Below are 25,502 nucleotides of genomic sequence, written 5' to 3'. Positions count from 1 at the left end.
CTATCTATCTATCTATCTATCTATCTATCTATCTAAAGGATTTTTATTTCACTTTTTAAAAACCCAAAGCAGTGTACAACTGTCGTACACTGTCCTGAAGGGCAGTGCCAGTTGATAGACAGGGGTGGGTCTGTCCAGTGCTGCTGAGACCAAATAAGCAAGACACTGAAAGGTGGAAGGCTATGAAGGCTGTTTATTGTTTCAGCAAGGCATGCCTGTGGCCTCTGGGAGACTCAGCTCAAATTCAGAAGGCACTCTTCAGAGGGGTGGGACACGTATACATTTTTGGTCCTTTGTCCTAAAATCTAGACTTCCCATTGGCTGAAATTTCACATCATAGATGGGGCAAACTCCCAATATGCTATAGATAACATTAGAGACACATGATAGGTGTGTTTCAAGTTACAGGTTTCCATAAAAGCTAAACTTAGGCATTTAAACATATTGAATTACAAAGTTTTCAAAAACCAGTAGGGTGTGCTATAATTTCATTTACCCAGTGTTAAACCTTATTCACATCCATCAATCCAATTAAAATTATTTTGACAGGTCTTTTTAACAACCTCATTAAAAGAGATGACACAATGTACTTTGCCTGGTACCATGATCTTATCTGCATACTTTTTCTTGTGTTAATGTAAACATTGAACACCTGTGGGGTCTCTCTGCCAAACTAAAGTTTCTTGTCTTTTCTAAAATCAAGCAACCTTTTGGTTCCTTAAGAACTACTTCTAATGACTATTATGTACCCATACGTGAATTACAATTTGGGGCAAGACTATCTTGTCCTAGCTTTGTCTATATGTGCCTTTTTCTATTTCAGTTGCAATTCAAATAAAGAGTCTCCAAAAGCAGAAGTTTCCCTGCTACTTTTCCACTTAGGGGAAGTAAGGAAGTAAGGGGGAGTAGCCTTGTCTCACTTTGACTTGTTCAAGGATGCTTGCTTTTCTAATTCAAATATGTGCTGTCTTCTAAAGTTCATCTCTTGCAGGTGTCTTGTGGTTAGCTAGTTAGACACTTTGTTAGTTTGCCAAGAAACATTACCAACTGATAGGACTACCTTGACATTTTAGCAGAGTAGTTAATTTAGATGAGCAGTTAATTTTTAAGCTTTCCCCTAAGTTCATGTTTTCCCTGTCCCTTCTCTGTTACACTGTATTGATGGTTGCTACAGGTTTGGCTCTTTGGAGAAGATCTGAGACAGGTAAGCAGGAATCACAACAAAACATAAAAACTTCAGGATTAAAAAAAAATTAGAATGAGATATTAAAATAAAAAACAACAAAAGCAAAACAATTTTTAAAATAACAATAATACAGGAGGAGATAGCAGATAAAACAATGTAAGCAGCAGAATAAAAGTTAAAACTGTAAGGACCCAATCCTATCCAATTTTCCAGTGGCAGTGCAACTGTGCTAATGGGGCATGCACTGCATCTTGTAGTGGGGCAGCAGTCACAGAGGCCTCCTTAAGGTTTGGGAAGGTAAGGGTGTGGGTTCCCTGACCATGGGGCTGCATTGTAGTAGGGGCTGGAAAATTGGATAGGATTGCAACCTTACACCCAATCCAATGTATGTCTACTCAGAAGCAAGTCCCATTATAGCCAACAGGGCTTACTCCTAGCAAGTGTCCTCAGGCTACCATCCTTAAAAACACTTTCTTGCGATTCAGTCCCATAGCACACAATGGACTTACTTCTGAGTAGACATGCCCACCCCTGTGCCTGCAGGACGCTTACTCTTTCCCTCATTCCCTTTAACCCCACTCCTCGGAGGCTCTGCCTCGCACATGGGAGGCGTTCGAAAGGGGACCGGAAGTGCTGCATGAGGGTAGAACCTTGGCTTCGCCCTTATCTCTAGGGAGCGGGGAGAGGAGCGCAGTCGCCACCTGGCGCATGCGCACCTATCACCCCGAGGTTGGTGGGCAGGAGGGAAAGGGGCGGAGCCTGTCCGAGGTGGGCGTTGATTGGAGGAGGCGGAGCGAGGGGGCGTGTCCTTCCAGAAGGGAGGGGGAGGAGGCGTGGCCGGGGCGGCCTGTCAGTCGGCGTCGGGCAGCAGCAGGGGGCGGAGGCTGCGGCAAGAGCAGCAGCGGCAGCGCCGGCGGTGGAGGCGCTGGAGCAGCAGCAGGTGCCGCCGCCTCCCTCCTCCTCCTCTCCCTCCCCCTTCCCCTCCTTCTCCTGCCGGCCCCAGCGGCGGGCGCCGCAGCCACCGCCACGCTGAGCCCCCCGCAGCAGGACCCGCCGCCGCAGCAGCGCAGGTGAGGCGGCTCCCGAGGTGGGGGGAGGAGGCCCCGTGCCCGGCTGCAGCAGCCTCTCGGGCAGGCTGCACAGGGGAGGCCGCCCCGGCCCTCCTGGGGGGCTGCAGGCAGAGCGGGGGCAAGGGGTGCATGTGTGGTGGGCCTTGGGACTGGAGGGCTTATAGAATTGCTCCTAGCTGGAAAGGGCCAAAGGGAGGGGGTGCTCGGGTTTTGAGGTGGGGGATCTGCTGGGGGTGCAAGGTGTGCGTGGGTGGGGGGATGGAGTGTGGGGCTGGGGACCTTGTTGCCCTGGTCAGGGCAGAGGTACTTAGCTGGAAAGGGCCAAAGGGAGGGGATGTTCCGGGACTTTGCGATGGGGGGTTCTGATAGGGGGTGCAAGGTGTGCATGAGTGGGGGGATGGAATGTGGGGCTGGTGGGCTGGGGGTCTTGTTGCTCTGGTCTAGGAGGGGAGGTTCTTAGCTGGAAAAGGCCAAAGGGAGAGGATGCTTAGGGTACTTTGAAGTGGAAATGGTGGTCTGGGGGTTTCTGATAGGGGGTGCATGTGTGGGGGGGATGTAATGTGGGCCCTTGGGGCTGGTGGTTTGAGGGCCTTGTTGCCCTGGTCAATGGGGAGGGCTTCCTAGCTGGAAAGGGCTAAAGGGGCTTTGAAGTGGGAATGGTGGCATTCCCTGGGGAATTCTGGTAGGGGGGTGCAAGATATGCATGTAGGGGTTTGGAGTAGGTGGGCTGAGAACCTGGCTGCCCTGGTCAAGGGAGGGGGTTCCTAGCTGGAAAAGACCAAAGGGAGGAGATGATGGGGGCTTTGAAGTGGAAATGGTGACCTGGGAGATTCTGGTGGGGTGTGTGCAGAGTGTGTGTGTAGTAGGATGGGATGTGGGGCTTTGGGGCTGCTGATACACTGAGGCTGCCCTGGTGGTGGTGGGGTCTCTAGTTGGAAAAGGCCAAAGTGAGATGATGCTCGGGGCAAGTGGGAATGGTGGTCTGGGGGATTCTGGTAGGGGGATGCAAGGTGTACATGTGTGGGGGGATGGAATGTGGGGGTTGAGGCTGGTGGACTGAGGCTGAGGCTCCTTGTTGGTCTGGTGGTGGGGTCTCTAGTTGATAAAAGCCAAAAGGAGATGCTCAGGGGCTTTGAAGTGGGAATGGTGGTCTTAGGGATTCTGATAGAGGGGGTGCAAAGTATACCTTTTTGGGGGGATTAATATGTGACTTTGAGGCTGAGGGCCTGGTTGCCTTGTTCAGCTGTAAAGAAGGCCAAAGGGAGATGATGCTTGGAGCTTTGAAGTGGGAATGATGGTCTGAGTGATTCTAATAGGGGCTCTGAAGGAGGTAGGGGAAGAGGCTTCAGGCACAGGTGGTGGGGGGTTTGGAAGCAGGGCCTTAGCATCCTCCTGAAGTGGAGGTTGGGAGTGTAAGCTGAGTAGGGGGGGCACAGATATAGAAGTGTGATATAGGGTGTTCACTAGAGGGGGGGGGTTTAGGCTGCAATCCTATCCACACTTACCTGGCAGTAAACCCCATCTATAAGGCTGACTGCTGAGTAGGCATGCATAGAATTGGTTTCTAAATGGAGATAAGAGTGTATCGTGAGGCCTTTGTGAGAGAACAGCAGTGACGGGGCATCATTTAGAGAAGCAATGGGGGGGAGGATAAATAGCTTTTTTAGGGTTTAGCGAACTGTGGCTGGAGGCCCCACTACAAAGGTATGATGAGGGGGTGATCATTGGGACTCCTGGTGGGATGAGTTAGGAATTGATGACAGGGGCATGGGGGGTGAGTGATGAGGTATCTTCGGAGGTTGTTGTTGTGGGAGGTTGACTTTGAAAGGAAAATAGCAGTTTTTTAAAAAGGGAATATGTGGAGTACGCAAGTATTGTGCTGGCAGCGAGATTGGGCATAAGAGTTGGAAGAAGAGCATGAATAAGCTTTTTGTGGCCTCCTATCTCCTCCTCTTCCTAGTGTCTTTCATGCTGCAAATTTCCTTGCTCCCACCATGAGGGCTAGGAAGATGGGAAATCTTTAATAAGCAAAGGCAGCAAATCCCCCAAGCACGTAACAAGAACCATTGCACAATGTAGCAGTAGTGGGTGGATGGGAGCTGTGCCGACTGATTTCTGGATTGTTGTGGTGGGAAGAAGGGATCCTAAATTGGATGCATGAAAGAGATGAGCATGGCTGGGAGAATGTGCTGCTACCGTCTTAGAACAGCAGTTGCTCTAATTCTACAGTCATCTTATGAGGAAGATCACAGTCACTCTGAGGCTGGCTTTGGCCCACTCTTTGCAGTTGTTAATGTGCGTTGCTCTAGATTCAGTTCAAGATGTTCAGGTGCCTGGGGAGCCACATGGAGAATGGCACAAAAGACCTGAGGCAAGTAGAGTGGGGTGATTCCCTTTCTTAGTCTGACACTGCAAACCTTCTTCCCCACAATGCTCTGTGTCTGAAACACCTGGAACTACAACGTTTTGGCCTCCCTGGAGCAAAAGCCTGTCTATGTGGGCATAAAACTTTGCTGAAACTGGCCTTCAGGTATGTATTGGGGAGCACTGAAATGGCTGGGGATTGGAAGGCAGGTATGAGCTAACTGAACATTTTTGCTGGTCTGAAGAATGTGGCGCTCTGTTTCCTAGTCATGTGCACAGTGAGAGGTGGCTCATGGTGGGGATTGCTCTTCAGGTTGGGTATGGGTGAGCAAGGGCAATTAGTGTTCCATCTGAGTGCTGAATATGCAACTGCCTTCTGTTAAGGAGCTCAGTATTGTCCTATTCCCCAGCAGCAACTCTGCAAGATTCCCAACAAGAGCCTATTCCAGCCCCAGGGATTGAGCCTGGTGCCTCCTGTGTGAGGAGTGCTTTATCACTAAGCTATGTCTCAGCCCGAACCTGGTTTTGGCAGCTGTTTTTGGACTGACCCTTAAGGACTGGAATAACTTTCAGAAACACAGGCAAAGGACTTGTCCTTTGCTATCCATAACATAACTGTCTCTGATGGGGGGAAGCTTTTCTTTATGGGGCAATCCCATAGCATGCTGGTAGAATACCTACTTTGAATAGGAAAGTCGTACAGTCCTAAGACACTGCCTTTTGTTGAGTCAGACTGTTAGTTCATTTAGGTTAGTATTGTCAACACAGACGGGTGGCTCCTCTTTAGGGTATCAGGCAGAATTTGTCTGTGCCCTACCTGCTGATGCTGTCACCGGGACCTTAACATTTAAAGCATAATGATCTATACCACTGAGCCATGACCCTTCCCAGAGATTGAGTCCCTGGTGTTGCCTAGTAACAGGATCTGAGATGGATGAGCTGGGAAAGATCTCTGACTGTGAGGCTCAAAAGCCACTGCCAGTCAGACTAGACCAATTGGGTCACTTAGTACTGGGCTAGATGGCCCAATGACCATATGAAGCTGTTTTGTCCCCTGGCTTCCTCTTAACCATCAGTGGCTCCCATATATGGGGTTTAGCTTTCATCATTCTTGGTAGAGTGGCCTTTTCCAAAACTGTATCCTGTTTGTAGCCATAAGGGCTTGAGTGTCTTTGATTAAGTTGAGATTCTGGTGTCTCAGTATGAAAAAACTGTTAGCTTCTCAGTATGAGACCACAGCAAAGAAGAACAGCAGGACTAGATCTGCAGTGAAGCAGCAGTGCAAATAGTATCAAAGTAAAGTGTTTTACTGCTGGAGTAAACTTGCCATTCCTGGGCAAGCTGGTGTGATGGCATCTGGTAGTTTTATAGCTACAGAAAGTGTGTGAAGTTTTAGTTTGAGGCATTTAATAAATGGATGCCTCTGGCTGCTAACATCTGCCAACAACTCTTGGAAGCTGCATCTGTCCATCACGGGTAGCATCCTGTTGATGGTCTTGCTCCCAGCATGAATGTTCGGAATATTTTGAAGAAGCTGAAACTCCTGGCTCACTGCATCAAAATGTCCATCTGGCCTGAGAAGTTGTGCCTGCCTGAAGAGGATGAGCTTTGGCACATTCTGCCTGATCTACGCCTGCAACAGAACAAAGTGAATATGAGTTGGGGGTGAGAGGGAGAAATCAGAAGTAGTATAGTTGTTCCCTACAACTACCCACAGCTGCGATACAAGGACATCTGCAAGAGGGATCTGAAGGCCTTAGGAGTGGACCTCAACAGGTGGGAAACCCTGGCCTCTGAGCGGCCTGCTTGGAGGCAGGCTGTGCAGCATGGCCTTTCCCAGTTTGAAGAGACACTTGGCCAACAGTCTGAGGCAAAGAGGCAAAGAAGGAAGGCCCATAGCCAGGGAGACAGACCAGGGACAGACTGCACTTGCTCCCAGTGTGGAAGGGACTGTCACTCCCGAATCGGCCTTTTCAGCCACACTAGACGCTGTTGCAGAACCACCATTCAGAGCGCGATACCATAGTCTTTCGAAACTGAAGGTTGCCAACACTGATAGTTGTTCCAGTGTTTCTCAAATTGTGGGTTGGGACCCACTGGGTGGGTCGCAAACCAATTTTAGGTGAGTCTCCATTCATTTCAACGTTTTATTTTTAATATATTAGGCTTGGTGGTACAATGGTAAGTGACTACATTTGGGGAAATGTTACAGGTCTGTGCTTTGAACAGGCTATTCTGTATATGCCTTTAACAATGATCGATGGGACTTACTCTTGGGTAAGTGTGGGTAGGATTGCAGCCTAGGATTGTTAAAAATTTTCCTGCTCTATGATGTCACTTCTGGTCATCATTTCTAGTGGGTCCTGACAGATTTGCATTTTAAAAAGTGGGTCCTGATGCTAAACGTTTTAGAACCACTGATCTGTTCTATTGCCTTCTGAAGCATGATAGGCATGCCTTAACACAGTGGCTTTCAGCCCATGTTCTGAAGAACACCAGAATTCCTCCAAAGCTTGACAGGGGATCCTCGGTGAATTCATCAGCAATGGCAGAGAAGAGAGCTTGCCTGCAATATGCAGTGATGGAAAAGCATTGGGTATGTTCTGTTAGTGCACTCTTCATTTAAAAAATGCTTTTCTTGGTTTTTAGTGATACCCTCTGTTTGTGGTAAGCTGCTCTGAGCTTTTGGGAAAGCAGCCTGTCTCTTTAAAAGTGTGACAGTGGTATAGCCTGGCCAGTGCAGTGCTACATATGATGAGCATACCCTAAAATACTCCTTGGAATCCTTTGCAGTGTTCAACAGTTCCCAGGAAGCACGTTGGCTTGGGAAGGGTAGCAAATTCAAAACTGTACTTAGTTGATGACATTCCTTCTCAGTGGTTTTTTCCTGAATGTCTTGAGCACAACATCAAATGTAAACAGGTGATTAGCAATTATCTAATGCTCACTGCAGTACTCATGCCCTTGGGGCATAATGTGGTTTTTGCCCCCCCCCTCCGTGTATTGAGCTCTGAGCAGGTAGCAGTACATCCAGAAGTCGGTGGCAGAGTAGGTCTGAGTCTGTGCCATTAGAACCATGGAATCCCAGCCTCTTGGAGAAGTTCTGGGAGCATGTCGGATTACTTCGTTCTCACACAGTGGTGGCCAACAGGCCTAAGCAGTGCTTTGCATGAACCAAAACTGCATAGAGCAACACAAACTTGCTTATGGCTACGTTTTGGAGAATATGATTTTCATGAATGTCTGCCTGCCATTACTGACCTTATTGAAAGCTGAGGGACTCCAGCATTGTTAAAGACCAGAGTAGTTAAAAACCACTAGTGGTAGCTAGTCTGGTCGGCCTCTTTGACACCATCCAGGTGTGCTGCACCCCTCTGTTGATACCCCCAAAGGCTGGCCATCTATGCGGTTGACCTAAAAAGCTGCATAGAAAACCTTGGTATAGTTTTGACAGCTGCAAGGCACACAACAGTGGCTAGTGCTGCTAATTTCCTCTGCCCCATAACTTCATTTTGTCCCCCATCCTGCCCCAAGTTTGTTGCTGCTGCTTGCTCACACCCCATTGTGGGCAATGCTCTAGTTCCCTTCAGTCTGCTGATCCATTGGTTTGCCGCTTATGTGTGGTGCAGCTGTGGAACATCCACATGCCTCTTGGCTGTGGAATGTAACAAGATCAAGCAATTGCTTTCTTTTTTTGGCACTGTGAAAATGTTGGTTCAGATGCCAAATCATCTTGGAGAAATGCTCACCTGTCTTAGTAGAAGGATGTGGGCATTATGTGTGTTGCCAAATTACATTGCTGAAGGGAGAAAACTTCAGTGAATTGGAGCTCCCTCTTCAAGCTGCTTCTGCTGAAGTCAACCAATGTAATATATATTTTCTGTGGCTGAGTTTCAAAGCAGCCCAGGTCCCATTTCCACAGCACCAATGACTGAGACCTATTGCCTTTGCATCCTGCTTTTCCTCCATGATAGAACTCAAGGTGGCATGCATGGGGGCTTCCCGGTGGACTTGCATGAAATCATTGAGAAGATCCCAGACCTCCTTTAGTTTCGGCAAGGTTGGAGAGGTGCTTCAGCTCAGTGAAAGAGCCTTTGCTTTGCATGTTGAAGTTTCCAGGCTCGGTTCCAGACAACTTCAGGTAGGACAGAGAAATTCCTGCTTGAAACCCTGGAGGGCGGCTTCCAGTTGGTGTCACTGATGCTGACCTGGATGGACCAATAGTCTGACTCAATTTAAGGCAGCTTCCTCTGTTCCTTGCTGTGTCACGTGTTTTAGGGCTGTGCCCAGAACAGTGATGAATAAGAATCATTTTTCATAGAGCTCCATCAGTGTCAGAAGTGCTTTATAGTATGAGGGCAGGCCCCTGCCTCAAGGAACCTGCAGTCTGTCATTTGACAAAGGGAACTGTAGAGGAAATGGAGAAAGATGCTCTTATTCTGACAGCACCAGCATGTGGGTGGGGGTTTAAGGAGTTGTGGAAAGGGTGCCCAGAAAAGGTGGATCTTGGGGAAGTTGCCTGAGGGGTAGAATTGATGAAGGACCAAGAGATCCTTGGGCTGCTCTGTAGTTGGTGGTAAAGATGTCCACATTTTCAGTGAATGCTTCTGTGAGGTTTTTGAAATTGGGCTAGTGACACAAGGCAGATTAGGGAGAGGAGTGGTAGTTCGTGCAAAGTACATGAACTGCAGTGTAATCTTGTCCATGCTGGCAAGTCTTTGTAAGGCAAAACCAACTTTTCTCCCACCACAGTAAATGCAATGTTTTGTCTTGCCTACTCTTCTGCTTGAGCTCTGGTGGGGAAATAGCATTCGAATCTGCAAATAGGAACTGCTTTTAGCATTTGCACCTGCGTGTCCCCCAGAGAGCCCATATGGAGCCCAATTAAGTGCTCTGATGTGGCATGGCTCTGGAGGGGTCTGACTGAACAACCGCAGATGAGGAACATTGGAAAATAACCTCAGAGGCTTGGTCCTTTGTGCCACTTAAAACTTGGCTAATGTTGCCACCACTTGGAAGTACCCGAAAGGGAGGTGGGTAAGCTAGAGGTGGCTAGCTAGAGGTGCCTACTTACGTTGAGAGTCCGGCACAATTCATTTGGGTTTTTTATTGCTCTATAAAGCACATCAGCCCTCCTCCCAGCCCTGTGAAAGGAGGCTTCTAACCACATGCTGCTTGTGCCATTTGCATGCTTTCCTTCAGTGCCTTGCCCCTCCCACAAAAGTCGGCAAATTAATTGGTACTTTTAGCAACCTGAGTAAAGTACAGTACACCAGCATAGCAAGTAAAGAGGGGTTTGTCTCCTCTTGTACCTTCATTATCTGTTCGTAGTTGACCTGCAGGGTATCTTGATTCTGAGCGTTACTCAGTCCCTGGAGGCGCAGCTGTTAGAGCAGGGGGTGGGTCTGGGAGGCTTGGGAGAGAGACTGTAGCTTGCTGATAACACCTGCTGGTTCAGTCCCTGGCATCGCCCATTAAAAGGATTGGGTACTCAGTGATAAAGACCACCAGCAAATCCAGTAATTGCTGCTCAGTGTACACTCCTGGGCTAAATTTGACAACTGGTCTGATGTGGGTTAAGATGGCTGTATATGTTCATACCCTCAGGGGTGGCATCTAGATCTCAACCCCTTCTAACTGATCTCCAGGGCCGAATTATTTCTGCCTTTCCCATGTTTCCCAGGTTTACACTGCCTGGTAGTCACTTCTTTTGCCACCTATGTGTCCACTCTTGCTTTTTGACTCTATTTCTTTCCCTGGAAGACCCTGAGATGGAAGCTTAAAAACCTGACACATCTCAAACCCAGAGACTGAGCAGCTTTGCTGTTTGCCAGAGATTGGTCTGCAGCAAGTGGGCTGTATTCCACTTGCACATCAGCCAGTGATACTTTCTGAGGCCTTGCCGCCTCTCCTGCTACGAGCCAGAAGAGAGATATAGCATATGCAGTGTTGTCTAGTAGTGATGAGATGTCCTATTCTGCAGGTGGCTTCCTCTAGTCGGGAGCCTTGCTTTTTGTCAAGGAAAGGACTTTGCTTGTCCGCTCCTATGGTGATCCTCAGCATGATTGTTTTTCACTTTTTCTCTTGTCGAGTGAGGATAACTGCTTTGTGTTGGGGTGGGGGTGTACCTGTGTGTTCTCACATCACCGTGTCTTGGACACTATAATGACATAACATGCATGCATGTATTTTCGTGGACCAACTTTGGTACCTATTGGTTTCACATCTGAGCTCATCTGCCTTAGTGCATCATGGCATGCTTAGGCCTGTTCTTGGTGGTGTAGAACATATTGATTGATGATCAGAGTAGTGATGTTTTACTAGCTGCTCTCCAGGATGCTCTAGGTCAGTGTTTCTCAACCAGTGGTACAAGTGCCAACAGTGGTGTACAGTGGTACTTGTGGAACCCCCTGACCCCCTTCGCCTGATAGCAAGACTAGCGATGCAATGTGACAAGCAGCAATAGGCTTGTCTCAGCTTACAGAGCTCCAGTGTGCACTTCCTGTGTGCTTGAGAAGGCTCTGCTGTCCTCCCTGAGCCTCTTACCAGTGTTTGTCAGGTCACATCTGGCCTCCCAATCCAGAACTGTCAATAACATAATTGCTAGTCACTTCCAGTGGTATTTCTAATAGGTGGACAATGCAGAGTGGTACAGTGGGGGACAAACATTGAGAAAGCTGCTCTAGGTTTTTCTTCATAGTGACATGAACAGCCTTAGTCTTGGTTTGACTAGTTCCAAGAGAACACAGGAAACATGAGGTTTCCAAACTGTTCCTGCACAAAATGTGCCCAGGCAGCAGTTGATGGGTCTTGTAGTCCTCCTAATCTTAGATGTGGCTTTCCTTCCCTTGACCAGTTACACATCAAATACTGACATCTCTTGGCCAATTCTGGCAGCCATCTTGTGGATTCCTTCCCTTCAAGGAAGCAGGAAGAGAAATTGGGCATGATTGTGGCTTTCTGTTTTGTCGGTGTCTTCAGAAACCCATGGGAGCGAGCTGACTGAACTGCTGGATAACACCCAGGGTATTGTGGACTGCATCTGCTTCTGGAAGCTGCTCTGTCCCTCGGTACACTACTGCTCTGGAGGACTGAACTTTGCATGTAGTCATTTGCAAACCAAAATGATTGCTAAGTAGTAATGGCAGCGCACTGCAGAGGGGTGAGACATGTGAAGATAGTGCCTTTCTAGAGAGCTGCACATCTGTAGGCAGAGCTGGGTGCTCTAAATCAGGAGTGGGCAAACCCCAGCCCGGGGACCATTTGCAGCCCTTGGGTGCCCTCAATCGGACCTTCAGGGAGCTCCTAGTCTCCAATGAGCCTTTCTTTGGTCCTTTGGAGACTGTTGGAGCCTGCGCTGACCCACAGCTGCTGGTCAAGAATGCCAGACATGAGCTGTGGGCCAAATTAGAGCAAGGCCTTTTACATCATGTGTTTCCTGCTTTTCCCTGGGTATTATTTTAACCCCTGTCCCTCCATTTCCTCTGAACATCTTATGTCTCCATGAGTTTCTGGCTTGGTCTATGTGTTTCACTGTGAAAGGTATATGGCAACGAGTTCATAGTTCTCGTGGTTCTACATGCCTGTATTATAGTTCTCATGTGTATTATAAATAAACTCGGTAAAATGCATTCATACAGAAGTTCCATTTCTAATGTATTCATTTATGTAAATTTATTCAAATTTGAAATGTAAATTCTTTTTTTCCTGGTCCCTGACAGTGTCAGAGATTATATGGTCCTCCTGCCAAGATGTTTGCCCACACCTGCACTAAATAACACATCTCAATTTGGATACTACAAAAACTAGACCTGGAAAATCAGCAAAGTCTTCTGATTCCAGTAGTTTAACAAGTAGTGAATAATTGCAAATGTAAAAAGTTTTCTGCCCTAGCTGGTCTTGTGCTAATCTCCTTCTCTATTCCTTGCTTGTAAAATAGGAATTGGTCACCCTTAATCTCTTGGGCAACTCTGTTGGCTGGCTTTAGCATTCTTTGTTAGAATCCCTGATCTGGAGTAATTTTGTATGTGTAAATGAAGGTCTTCTCACTGTATAGATTGAGCTGGTAAGTGCATCCTCCCCACCTCTCCTGCCTTTGTTGCACACCCGAGTGTCATTGGTGGATCTCAGGGATTCTAGTAAAGCAAAATACTGTAGATTCCACAAGTCTAAAGTCTGCTTACCCTTGTATAAAAGTGTGTTGCATAATTCTTTTCCCCCTGTCATGAGGGCAAACAAGGAGCTGTACAGAAGTTCTAGAAATTCTGTTCTACCCTTTCCTCTCCATAAACTTAAGGCATTAAAATCCTGTCCTTCCTCTAAGAAATTCAGGGTCTCGCACAGCTCTTCACCTCCTCTAATCTTATCCTCGCAACAACCTTGTGAGGTGGGTCAGACTGAGAGATGGGGACTGCTCCAAGTTGCTCAGTGAGCTTCATGGCTTAGAGGAGAATTGAACCTGGGTCTCACTAGACTTATCTAATGCTTATACTGAAAAACATGAGCCCTGCTGGATCAGGCCAAAGGCCGATTTAGTCCAAATTGTATTTTACAGTGGCCCACCAGGTGCCTTGAGGCAGGGATGTGCTGAAGTCACTGTGCCTGAGTCGCAAGTTGCAGACCCCCTGACTCCACTCTACTCACGTTGGAGTTCTCACTTAAAACTGCCCCATTTAACACTGCCCTGATGTTCCCACCCAGCACATCGTGGACTGTAGATGGAAGTCCTTCAAACCGCCATTGCCATTTCATTTATCCCCCAATGTTGTAGGCACACGACCACCAGTGATGTAAGTTCATGCTTGTGAGCCTGCCAGACCTGGAGGAACATGCAGAAGAGCAGCAGAGTTAGGAGGAAGGTATGTTGCTCCTGCCACTCCCAAACATGAAGTGAGACACACATTTAAAGGCATTCCTCTTCTATCACAAGGAAATGCCTTTCCCTGGGCTTTATCTCTCCATCTCAAGAACCCCCTCCATTGGGCTCCTCCTTCGCCCCTTCCACGTCCAGGAAAAAAAATAAGGCCCCCCATAATTTGTCTAATCATCTATTTGGAAATGGCCATGAGCCCCCTCCCCTGGGCTGCTCTGCCTTATTCTGGTTCGTTCCCCAGGCTTGTTCAGCCTTCTTCCATTCTCCACTCCCGCCTCCTGGAACCACCTACTGTCCTCCCACTGCATCTGCTGCTGCTGTGCTTCTGAATACCGGCTTCCAGATGGGCCATAAAGTCTTCTGGTGTGATGTGGAAGTGGTGGGGGAAAAGTAAGCAAGCACACACAAATCTGAGTCACACAAAAATTACGAGTCTTTGTGACTCGGGTATATACGAGTCATGTCTCATTTCTGAGCCAGTGATGTCCGTGACTCGAGTTGACACAAGTCAAGGAAAACACACATTTTCAGGAATTTGGTTGCATTGTCAGGACTCAAGTTTCCATTCCTGCCTCAGAGAGCACAAAAGCACATATCTGTACCTTAGGACAAGGTATGTCCTAAGTGGCCAGTGCTCATGTGGGTTGACTCAGGTCCAGACTGTGCCTGACACAATTGAATTCTGAAGAGATCCATAGGCTCCCTTGTTTTCTTTTTAGAGGGATCTTGGAAATGTGCTTGCTTTGATGGATGATTCCAGCTGCTTTTATGTTGTCTTGCTGCCTTATGTTGGCTACAGGACTATATTAGTTTGCTAACTAACTTGACATTCACTGTTTTGATTACACTTTGAATGAGTAAGCTTTGTGTTCTGTGAATGTAGGCTCTTTGGACACCACTAGGCTTGGGAGTAGAGTAGTTCCAGCCTCAGCTTCTGGTGAAGCTCATCAAGTGGACTTGCCGGAGCCCACTTTCTTCCAACTAACCTGACCTGCAGAGTAGTTTTGAGCTTAAAACCATTAATCTGAACTTGGCAGAAGCATTGGGTGCAAAAACAATACATCTTCCAGGCTAAAAGATCCTGTTTTTCTTAATGTGAATTTTTGATTTCTTGGTGCAGAACTCAGACTGCCAACACCTACTCTGCAGTTCTGCCAACTGGTAACAATTTTGCTTCCAAAAAGCAGTTGCCGTTGCTGATTAGTGTTAATCAGACCACAGATCAGCCCCTGTATTCAGAGCTCTGAGTGTCTAGAGGAAAGTTGTCCTCAGAGGTGCCCCTGAGGCTAACTATAGCACAAATGTCCTGGGATCTCATTACTTTTGAGTTGAAAGTTTGTAGGGTTTTTCTTGCACTGCACACATCTCAGGGAAAGCAGATATTGAACCAAAGAGATTGATACAAGACAGTGTGAGAATAGATTTTGGTGCCCTTTGCCAAAGGTAGGTAGGGTGTTTCCTTAATCATGTTCCCATTTGTAAAAATACTGGTTGTAGAAACCAATTCGTTTGTGGGCCCCAGTGGGTGAGCAGTTGGCCACTTTCTTCTTCCCATCCCACTTGCTTGTCAAAGTGGCTGCCAGCAAACCTAGTTTCCATTTAGGGCTTCAAGAACGTAAAACAATAGCCATGTTGAATGATAAGCACTTAACATATGCGAGCCACTTTCTTAGTGTGCAAAATGTTTCATGGGACCAGGAGACTTTATAGGCTCTAAGGCCTTTTTGTAAGTTTGTGGCAGAAGCAAGGTTAAGCAGAGGAAGACTTGATGTGTAGCTACATAGTCAAGCAGAGACCTGCTAATGCTTTTGGAGAGCCCATAAGCTGCTCTCCTGGCTTCTGTACTGCTTGAGGGCATCTAGCATCACTTGACTGTATGGAGAATTGGGTGACAGCAAGGCACCTCAAAGAAGCTTCCTCAGCAGAAAAGTGCTGCTACTCTTCATTTTTTGTCTTCTTCTAGCTTGGATGTTATTTTTGCAAAGTTCCTGGGTTGGTGAGTCGGCAGCCAAGGTTCTTCCCCAAACAATTCTGTTTTATCAAGCTGTTGATAATATGCCTACAACTTGCTGGCTGGTATTTCTCTAGGGCATGTCCAAACGATATGGACAGAACCTCATTGTGTTTGTTTTGTTCCATGTATTGGTCCATCTACTGGAGCAAGTTCAATGCTACTGCCCAATGGCACATGAAAAGCGCAATCCATCCAACCAGCAGTTCTCAGTGGTTCAGCAAGCTTAGTGGTGGCATTCTAACTGCCCACAGCAAACCTCCAGATGCTACAGAGACAGTTCCAGGAAGGACATCAGAACCATTTTCTTTTGTTAAATTCTCAGTACTGTTTGTGGAAATGGGAATTACTGTTTCAGTTTTCAACAGACCAGTGAAACTATTTCTACTCTTCAGGTCTCAGTCCCAGACACCAGGTATCTGGGTGTCTTCCAGTCTCACAGATAGACCAAACCTCCACTGTGCATATGTGTTTTCACCAAGTCCTCTTGTGAAAAGCTGTGTTTGCATACAACCAGTGGTCCATGGAGCTCAGCACTGCTCATTCACTGGCAGTGACTCTTCCAAAATTTTGGGCTCAAGTGTATTTCCTAGACCTGGCTATGGATCTTCTATCCGCAAAGAATATATTCTACTGCTTTAGAAGTAGGCTAGCTCAGAATGCCAGATGCAAAGGAGGACACCAGGATGCGAGTCTCTTGTTGTCTTGTGTGCTCCCTGAGGTATCTAGTGGGCCGCTGAGACATAGAAGCTGAATTAAATGGACCTTTGGATTGATCCAATGGGGCTCTTATGTATCACAGAGCTCTGGCACCGTCATGTGACCTCAAGTTTTAGGGATTGCCATGCTCAAGATGTTCAGGAGTTCTCATAAGCAAGACTGCCATGCAGAATTTTGACTGTTTTACAGAAGTACCTTTCTAATTCTCATTAATTCAGAAACTTGAGTCTCAACTTTTTCTCCACTGAAAGCCATCCTTGAATACAGGTTTTCACAGCCTTTGACTTGCCATGTTCTTGTTCATCTAACTCTTTTGCTTTCATGAGAGGTAGCAAAGTCAAGGTTCTTAAACCCTTGAGTTGCCCTGCAGAGCACATAGGTGGAGTTCAGCATGGTGGGTTGCACAGTCCTACTTGACCCCTCCCAACATTCATTAGTCTATGCTGGTAAGATCTTAATTAGGATTGGGAGGCATCTGCCTGTTTGGGAGTTCTGTACTTTAATCCAGAGCCAGTGCCATTGGAGACTGAGGTCATGTTCATAAAAAGGTGTATGGGAGCATGAGGAGGAAGGCTGCCTCATTAGGATCACACTGTTTAATTGCTTGGATTAATTGATTAAAAACCTTCTAAGTAGTCTTATTCAGAAAGTATATATTAACTAACAGCTTCATAAAGTAGGTTGCAAAATTGTAGGTAGTATGCCTCCTTTGGAAGAAGCTGTCGCAAACTTAGGGGGGTTTGGGTTGCTCAGAGTTCTTGGTCCTTGAACCCTAAAGCCCTCAAGGCCCTCCCCGTCCAGTAGTACTGCCACCACCCTGTATGTGCCAGTGCCTCAGTCCAGGGATACTGAGACTCTCTAGGCTTAATTCTCTCCCTTGCAGGCACTGAGCGCTTTCTCCAATTAAAGCTTCAGTCCTCAAGTTACTAGACCTCAATGAGCACTTGGTAGCTTGCTGAACGGCTAGGCAGGATTCTGAACCTTTGTCCCCAGCAGGCAATGAAAACTTGGTAAAAGAGATTTTAGTTTATTAAGTACATAAGGTTACATAAAGTTACAGTAAGGCAGCAAATGCTAGAGACATAAACATCTAGGAAACATATCAGCAATAAAATAATAAAGCTAGCTGGCTATCTCTATTAATACCTATCTCTCACCTGGGTCAGTTACTCTTGTAGATCTCTTAGCTCCGGGCTACCTGTGAGGCCAGATGCCCATGGTGGACAATGGAGCTCACAGTGTGCAGGATGTTGTACCCAAAAACTCTGTCCAAGAAGAACTGGACACACCCCTTGGGGCACTCATTATTATGATCTTATGCTAATAGTACTGCGGTGACTTCATACTTATTTAGATTGTCCAATCAGAAACTTTTGAGGACAGAACCTTCTCGGAGTGGGTCTGGTTGCCAGCCTTCCTAGTTCTTACCCCTCCCAACTGGAGATCCATAGCTGCATTCCATTCCGCTTGATCAGGTGCCCCTCAGTCTACTGAGGTGTTAAACATTCCAATGGGTTGTAATTCTTGTTGTCTGTCCTTTCTGGCCAGCAAAGGAGAGACAACAATCTTTTTGTTTGTTTACTCACATTCTTGCAGCTAGGAACTGCGAGCCACTTCTCCGTTACTGACTTAGCTTGGTTCAGGCTTCACATGCTAACCTAGGCCTAAAGTGTATATATTCATGACAAGCATTCCCTTTAAGAGGAGAGACGTGTTCCTGTTGGTGCCTGCTGTGGTACATGAATGTCTTGTCAAACTGCAGGAAAAGGTGCGTTCTTCATTCATGTGTGCTGTCCCTGCTTCACTGTGTAAATGGGCATAGAACTTTGAGCACCATCAAGATTGGTTAATGCTGCGAGAGGAAGGGTTCCTGATCTGAGTAGTTTATAATCTGTAGTTCAGTACAGGGAAGATGGAAATGAATCTCTCCTTTTTTCCAGTTACGTGTATTCTATTCAACTGACCATTCTTTAAATAGCATGCCATGCAAACCCTTGATGCACTGTGAACCTTCCTTTCTTAAAGATTACATGCTGCTCAGCCATGGTATCATTTAAGTTGGCCCAATTCCTGATACAGGAGGAAACCATTGCTACATCCTGAACCATATATCATACTCTCCTAGTTTTTGCTCCCGAAGTAGGAGCAAGATTGGCTCTTGGAAGCAGAATGAACATGTTTGTAACTCCACATTGGCTAAATTATGCAAAGTAATTTAATTGCATGTTTTATTGCCCATCTCTATACTTCTTCCCCCTCCCCCCCACACTAGCCACCCAAATTGGGTCAGTTGGAATCCCAACCAGAAGGTAGATACCCTATTCAATAGGGGTTTGTTGCCTGACTACCTGTTAATGCAAAAATATGTCCTGCCTTTCTGCTATAGCATGGCGTTTGACTTACTTACAGTAGCAGTATAATGCCTGCAAAATCCTTCTGGTGAACAGTGGGGTAAATCAAGGTAGTGGTTGGTCTGGAAAGCTTTAAGCAAGCACACTGGAGGGAGACAAATTGAATATTAACAGGAAGGAGGAACTGCCTGCAGTCACATTCTTCAGTGAAGCAAGGCTGCTTCCTTAAAGCAAGAAATGCCCTTCTTCTGGCTGTACTAAATAAAAACTAAGGCATGATCATGTGTGCGGGGGCTGCTATGCACTATATGCAGTGTTCCCACATATCAGCAGTTTCTGTATCTGCGGGGAGAATGGAACCTCTGCTGGTATGGGGGGGACACCTGTACCAGCATCTTTGTCTGGTGGCAGCTTTCGTACCTTGCAGTTCTTCCTTTCCCTTGCTGAATAACCACTCCACACAACTTGCATCTTTCTTTATTCAGTTAGCAACACTGTGTCCAACTGCACATCACCAGCATCTGCAAACATTAGAAGGAATGTGCATCAGAATTTGGTTACAGGAGGCCTTAGTGACTGTGTAAATCCTGAATCTGATAAAAGACCCAGGAAGATCATCAGGCATATCAGCTGAAGCAAATGTGCAGTAGCACTGGCAAGTCTTTCTGTGGCAGAAGGCTCATGGCAGCTTTGAACTAGCCAGCTACTTAATGCTGGGTCACATTGGCACTGACTGTGCCACAATGAAAACAGCCTGGATTCATAGACCTAGAGTTGGTTTTCCCAGTCCAAGCAATGTGAGTGTGGGGCTGTCTTTGCTGGCTGCAACCCTTTAGGAGTTGAGAAAGGAATACCACTCCTTGGCTATCTTTCCTTTCTGTTCTGAGGCTGATGTCTACTTTGGCGGGCTGCTTACTGCTGGCCTCCCTGGTGTTTACACAACTCTGCTCCTAGTGCCAGCAGGCTAAATGATTGCTGGAAAGAGGTTTGGATGAATAAAGTTGTGCTACTTGGAGGCCAGTCAAGCTCTGTCTTCGCAGCCAAGCGGTCTCCTAACTGAACTGAAACGAGGGTGATCCAACTTGCAGGTGCACAGCTTTGTGTGCCTCTCAGTCATGTTTGTCATTTCTGTGCCACTTACTGAATTGTTTGTGGATCCTGGAAAAATGTTTGCTTTGGAACTGCAGAAGGATGAGATGCAGATCTTTGAGGAAGGATTGTAGGGTATGAAGCAGGAGGCTGGAAACTAGAACCAGATTTATGTCTATGTGTAAAATAAAATTGATTTAAAACATCTGGATCAGGCCTTTCCCATCAGAGGTGGCCAGAGCAGCTACCAAATGACCTTAAACCACAACACCAAAGCAACCAAGCAAAGAATACTTGATCTTAAGTACTTAATCTTGCAGCAGAAGTCACCCAAACTCAAGCAAGTAACACAACAAAGCATTTCTTGGAGCAAGCATGCATTTAATGCCACTGGAACTTTTATGGGAAGACAGATGTACTCCTCTCAGCCCGAGGTAAGGGGTTGATGTCACTACAGAACAGGCCAGGCCTTATCCATAGACTACCAGTTAGCCCCCATCAGTTTTAATTGAGCAGCTGTGCCCTGCTCTAGCTAGGAACATCTTTTCTTCCAGTGTGCCAGCCAAATGCGCTGCTGAGTTGCAGGAGTGTCATTCAAACTCTGTTAGGAATGTACTTTGGGGAGCACCCATCCGTAGGAGATGGAACTGTCCTGTGTGTTTGACCAAATGTAGACGGGAAACATTCTGGATGGTTGCTTTTCAACCTTGTGAAGTTTTGTGCAGGTTGATTCAGCCAGGCTTTTGTGGCATGATGAATCGTCATTGAAAGGCTATGTGTGGTCTGATTGTACAAGGCAAAAGCTGCCATATAAATAGACCCCAACCTGTTCAGGCAAACCGTCCTTCCCCCTTCAGTTGTACATAACATCCCAGGGCTAATGCCATGTTCTTTTAATTCCTGAGGGTGTCTGATCTGTGCCTTGCAGGCCACACTTTGCAACTTGAGGCAGTTTTCCTTTGCATATAAGAAAATGGCGAACTCTTCTGCCCAACTTCTTCTTTTTGTGTCTATAGCTCTTATCGCTCCTTTTTATTTATTGATGACTTGCAGCCGCATCTTGGCCTGCAATACTGTCTGATTGCATCAAGGAGATGAGGTTGCACTCAGTCAGTGCGTAGCCTGGGAGGGGGAGCGCATAGCAGGGAGACTGGCTGGTTCTTGTGTTGCGTGTCACAAAATGACAGCCCTGGGGTTGGGGAGTATGACTCAGGCTACCAGTAGACAGCTGGCAGAAAGGGCAGCTGAATGAAATGCAAAGGTGAGATTGGGGCCAGCAAGAGTTGGAGTCAAAAGTTGAGAGACGAAGACCAGAGGCAGGCAAAAACCTAGCTGTAAGAATGTCTGCGGGTAGACCTGTAGCCGGGGGGGGGGGTAAAACTATCTCTGCCATATGCATATCTGAGCAAACACTCTGAACATTAATGCCCCATCTCCTGAACAGGTTTTTAAAAAGCACCCAAAGCAAATAAAACAGATTAAATAAGCAACATAAAACTGTAATATTCTCTACCTTCCCAGACTTGCTAGAACAAAGCTTTTGATCAGCAAGTGTACAAATGAATATCCCTTCCACAAAAGGGGGGTGGCAGGGCTGGGAAAGTTGCAGTTGGTCATAGTGGACAGTACTGGGTCAGACAAGCCAATGATCTGGTGTGGCATGAAGCAGCTTCATATTTCTGGGGCGCCCTGCAGGGTACAGGAGTTTGAGCTGGCCTTGTCATTTACGCCAACAATCTTGATCACCTGGGGCCCTGATTCTTTGCACAGGCTCACCTTGTGCCTTACAAAAAGGAAGTAGTTCTTTGCTCCAAGTCATGAGAGTGGAGGGATAGAAGCAAATGCCACCCTCTTTCCTCCCAAGCAGCTGATGAACCCAGCTGGGTCAGACCAAGATCCCTAACTAAGCCCAGCTGTTAATCAAAGGTCACAGGTGGTGGTGGTCAGCGGGGCATCTTGTTTTTGCTGTTGAAGCTTTCTCTGGGTTTAGGAGTTCACAAGCTGGGTGGTGACCTTAGCATTGGCTTCAGCTCCGATACCCAGGTGATAGCCTATGGTGAATGTGCTCAGGGCTGCTGTTTCCTGGCTCTGTTAAGAGGATTTTTCAGATCTTCGCGATAGGCTGCTCTGTGCTGCTTAGTGAAATCTTGCTTGCTTCGTGGGGGCTGGGAGATAGCAAGCAGAAGCACCTTGGCTGTTAGAAAGGGCTCATGGATAAGAGCTGGGCTTTGAGGCTGGAAGGAAATCTGCATGGAAGGGAAATGGGATGCAGAGGGTGGCAGTGTTGTCAGCAAGGCGTTGCCATGGCTGTGCCTCGTATGCACTCCCCAGAGAAGTTTGCTTGGTCCCCACCTTCTCTAGGTGAAAATCTGTTGCTTTCCAAGCGTCTCAAACTAAACTTTTATTTTAATTTGAACATACTTTATTGTGACTGTTTATATGCTTTTTTAATGGAGGTTTATGTGCTGAGTTAATTGTGCTTTATATTAGATTATGCTAGCTCTGGATATGTGGTATTTAGTAACATCTTACGGACCTCAGACGGTGTTTATCCCCACTCCCCACAGCATATTTCATCAGTCATGTTTCATGACCAAAGCATCTTTCAGTTTTCACGCCTTACTGGAGTGCAATTGGTCTTCCCCTGGTGCAGAGGGATCCAGGATATTGGTGTCTGAGGAAGAAGTCAGCTCTCCCATTTGTGGACTATTTTGTTCCTGTAAACTGTGGAACTCCTTGCCACAGGATGTGATGGCATCTGGCCTAGATGTCTTTAAAAGGAGATTGGACAGATTTCAGGAGGAAAAGTCCATCACAGGTCACAAGCTGTGATTGGCATGTGCAACTTCCTGGTTTTAGAAGTAGGCAATTTCAGAATGCTAGAGGCAAGGGAGTGGAACCAGGATGCAAGTGTCTTGTTGTCTTGTGTGCTCCGTGAGGCATCTGGTGGGACCACTGTGAGATAAAGGAAGCTGGACTAGATGGGCCTTTGGCCTGCCCCATTGGGGCTCTTATGTTCTCATGAACACTAGTGCAGTAGGGCCTCTTGGATCCACCCCTTCTAGGATGCTTCCACCAACCATGGAGCAAATGTTTACTTTGTCCTTAGACCTCCTTTCCCAACCTATCTTTGAAGATCTTCAGATACCCTTTTCTGGGAACCCCTGACTTTTCTTATGTGCATAGCTAGCTGAGAGAGGGCCTCTTCTGTGGTGGTCCTTAAATTATGGAAGTCCTTCTCTGCTTGGAATCAGCCATTGTGTATCCAGACACAATCTTGTTCTCTGTTGTCTTGTGCTTTAAGTGGTGTAATGAAACACCTTAATGGCTTCTTATCTGCCAGTCTTGTTCAGAATGCATGCAGTAGCTTTTGATATTGTTGTAAACCACCTTAAAGGCTGTTGTACAGTGAAAGGCAGAAAGTGGGCACTAGAACAGGAAGCTGACTACAGGGAGACCCTAGTATGTCACTGAATGGAGTTCTTCTGTTTTGAGAAGTAGAATGAACTCCTGCCACTCTGTAAATAAGTCCATGAGATACTAGCCTGTTTGTGGATCAAGACACTGGTGATTGGTGGCCTAAAACAAATCCCTAAATTTCCATAGAGTCTTCTTGTGTGGTCTCTTGGAGGAAATAATCGATTCACAAGGTCGATTGATTTCTGTTGACTTAAATTGCCACAAAAAGGCTAATTTTAACTCATTGATTCAATATTTCAACTTATTCACTTCCTAAGTAAAAGTATACACAATGCTTCAACTCTGAAAACATATTGATTAAAAACTGAATAGAACTGTTGTGTGAAGGATATAGCTTAAGTTTCCTAAACATCTAACAATAATTTTACTACAATAAGATGCCACTTATTTTTTAGATAATGTAATACTTGGGTTAAGCTGCACTGGTTCACACACAAAGCAATAGAATTATGTTTTATGCAGTCATGAAATTGTCACCGAGAAAAGCAAACTCTCGGGGTCATAAAATCCTAAGAAATTACCCAAGTTCTGACTTCATTTTAAGGGAGGTTGTTTTTTTTACAAGCAAAACTTACTGCTCAGAAGTCTTACTTAAATCAAAGCTGCTTTACACACCTTTCTACCCTGGGAGCCAGTCATAGTTCTGGTAGGTAGTCAGCTAAGTTGCCTTGCATTTCAGGACAACCCTACCTGGGTTTGTATTTTCAGTTCCTCAGAGGCTTCTGCTTCAGGGTCTCTCCCAGTTTTGCTCATGATGCTCACCCTGACACTTGCACACTCTGTGTTGTAGGACCAAAGCTGCCGTCACGCTGAAGCGCCACAGGTAGCCTCGTTCAGGACGGACCCTTCTGGCATTTGACCATTTTGCAGGTAAATCTTCCCTCCTTTCAGCGCAGGGAGATGGTGCAATAAGAATCTGGCATTTCAGGGAAGTTATCCACCTTCTCACCACTGTTGCACTTGTCCTGGTTGAAGCCCGTTTAGATCACTGTCATGTGCTGTGCATTTTTCATGCACTCGAAAAAGCCCTCCTGCCTTCTTTAAGCCTCTTACCAGAGTTTGTCATGTTGCATCTTGCCTCCCAATCCGGAAGTAACTGGTGATGGCATAGGTGGACTATGCAAAATGATACAGTGGGGGACAAATGTTGAGAAACGCTGCTCTAGAAGTCTAAATTGAAAATTTAGGTCAAGTGACTTCTGGAAACAGGCCTCTTCTGAAGATAAGGCACCACAACAGAACTCCCTTTCTAAGGAGGTCTGTCTGCTATATAAATGTTAGTTGCTACTTGCTTTGCCTTTACAGCTGTCTAATTTGGGGTGAGCCTTTTAAACTCCTTTGTGGAAAAGCAGGTTGGAACCACTTTAAAACAAATGCATCTAAAAAGGAGTTGCAATTTGAAGGCATCCCACTTCCAGACCTTGTGTTAATGTGGAATGTATTCTTCATCCTCTGTTCTTAAATTATATATGCATGATCATTACCAGAGTGGCTCCCCAGGGTGTTGGGTAGAGATTTAGCTCAGCTTGACTACCAAGGAGGGCTGGGGATTGAACCTGGGACCCCCTGCACGCAAACTTTATGCTCTGACTTGTAACTATGGCCCTTCCCATGTGCATTCCTGAGTCTCTGTGTGTGAGAGCTCAAATGAACACAGTACTGGAATAAAGTATGGTGCCCTACTGAAAATCTCATACAAGAACACCAGTGTGAATGTAGATGTAAGTCTATCTGGACACTGCAGAGTTGGCAAGATGTGGTGGTGTGGCCTTTGATCACCTTTACTTCCTTAGAGGAATAACCATACAGAACTAAAACTGGCTAACTCTCCTTTCCTTCCCCCAACAGTGGATTATCGGAAACGCGCAAATCTGGGTTTGAAACCATGAGCTCAGTAGCTGTGTTAACACCCGAGAGCTTTGCTGAGCACCGCAGCGGCTTGAGGGATGAAGAAACACGAGGTAAAACTGAGCTTCTTCCTTGTTGCTCTTGAGGCTCCTTCTCCTGACCAAGGTGTGCATCTCTGATCTTGAGTATAGAGCACTTTGATTTATATCAGGGTTCCTGGAGTGAGGAGGGGTCAGGAAATATGGAACTGAAATAAGGAAATGTTAACAGAAGGCAATAGATGCTGAGTCAGGACAGATGAAAATCCAAATCTTGGCAGCAGTATTGAGACACTGGATCCCTCTCCCCAGTTTCTTATTTTTATCCTCATTGGACCTCAGAGTAACCCAGTGAGAACATCACCCTTGGATGGGAATTTGAAGCTTGGGTCACCTCAATCCAGTCCTGCTCAGACCCCCATGCAAGCTTTTTTGTCTGTTGTGGTTGGCTTTTCAGCCTTTTCTTCATCAGG

General features: G+C 46.5%; 1 protein-coding gene across 1 annotated transcript in view; it reads left to right on the top strand.

The window, feature by feature from the left end:
• The first annotated feature begins 2,053 nt into the window (after positions 1–2,053).
• Positions 2,054–25,502, top strand: part of LOC136651039 (vigilin-like) — a 43,520-nt gene continuing 20,071 nt past the window's right edge. Inside the window, exons 1-3 of the mRNA XM_066627098.1 lie at positions 2,054–2,256; positions 23,934–24,013; positions 24,992–25,104. Coding sequence (XP_066483195.1) covers positions 25,029–25,104 — 76 coding nt within the window. The 5' untranslated portion in view covers positions 2,054–2,256; positions 23,934–24,013; positions 24,992–25,028. The remainder of the gene's footprint in view (positions 2,257–23,933; positions 24,014–24,991; positions 25,105–25,502) is intronic.

This window comes from Tiliqua scincoides, chromosome 5 (assembly GCF_035046505.1).
Source record: "Tiliqua scincoides isolate rTilSci1 chromosome 5, rTilSci1.hap2, whole genome shotgun sequence".
Classification (NCBI taxonomy): domain Eukaryota; kingdom Metazoa; phylum Chordata; class Lepidosauria; order Squamata; family Scincidae; genus Tiliqua; species Tiliqua scincoides.
This window is presented reverse-complemented; position numbering and strand designations above follow the sequence as displayed.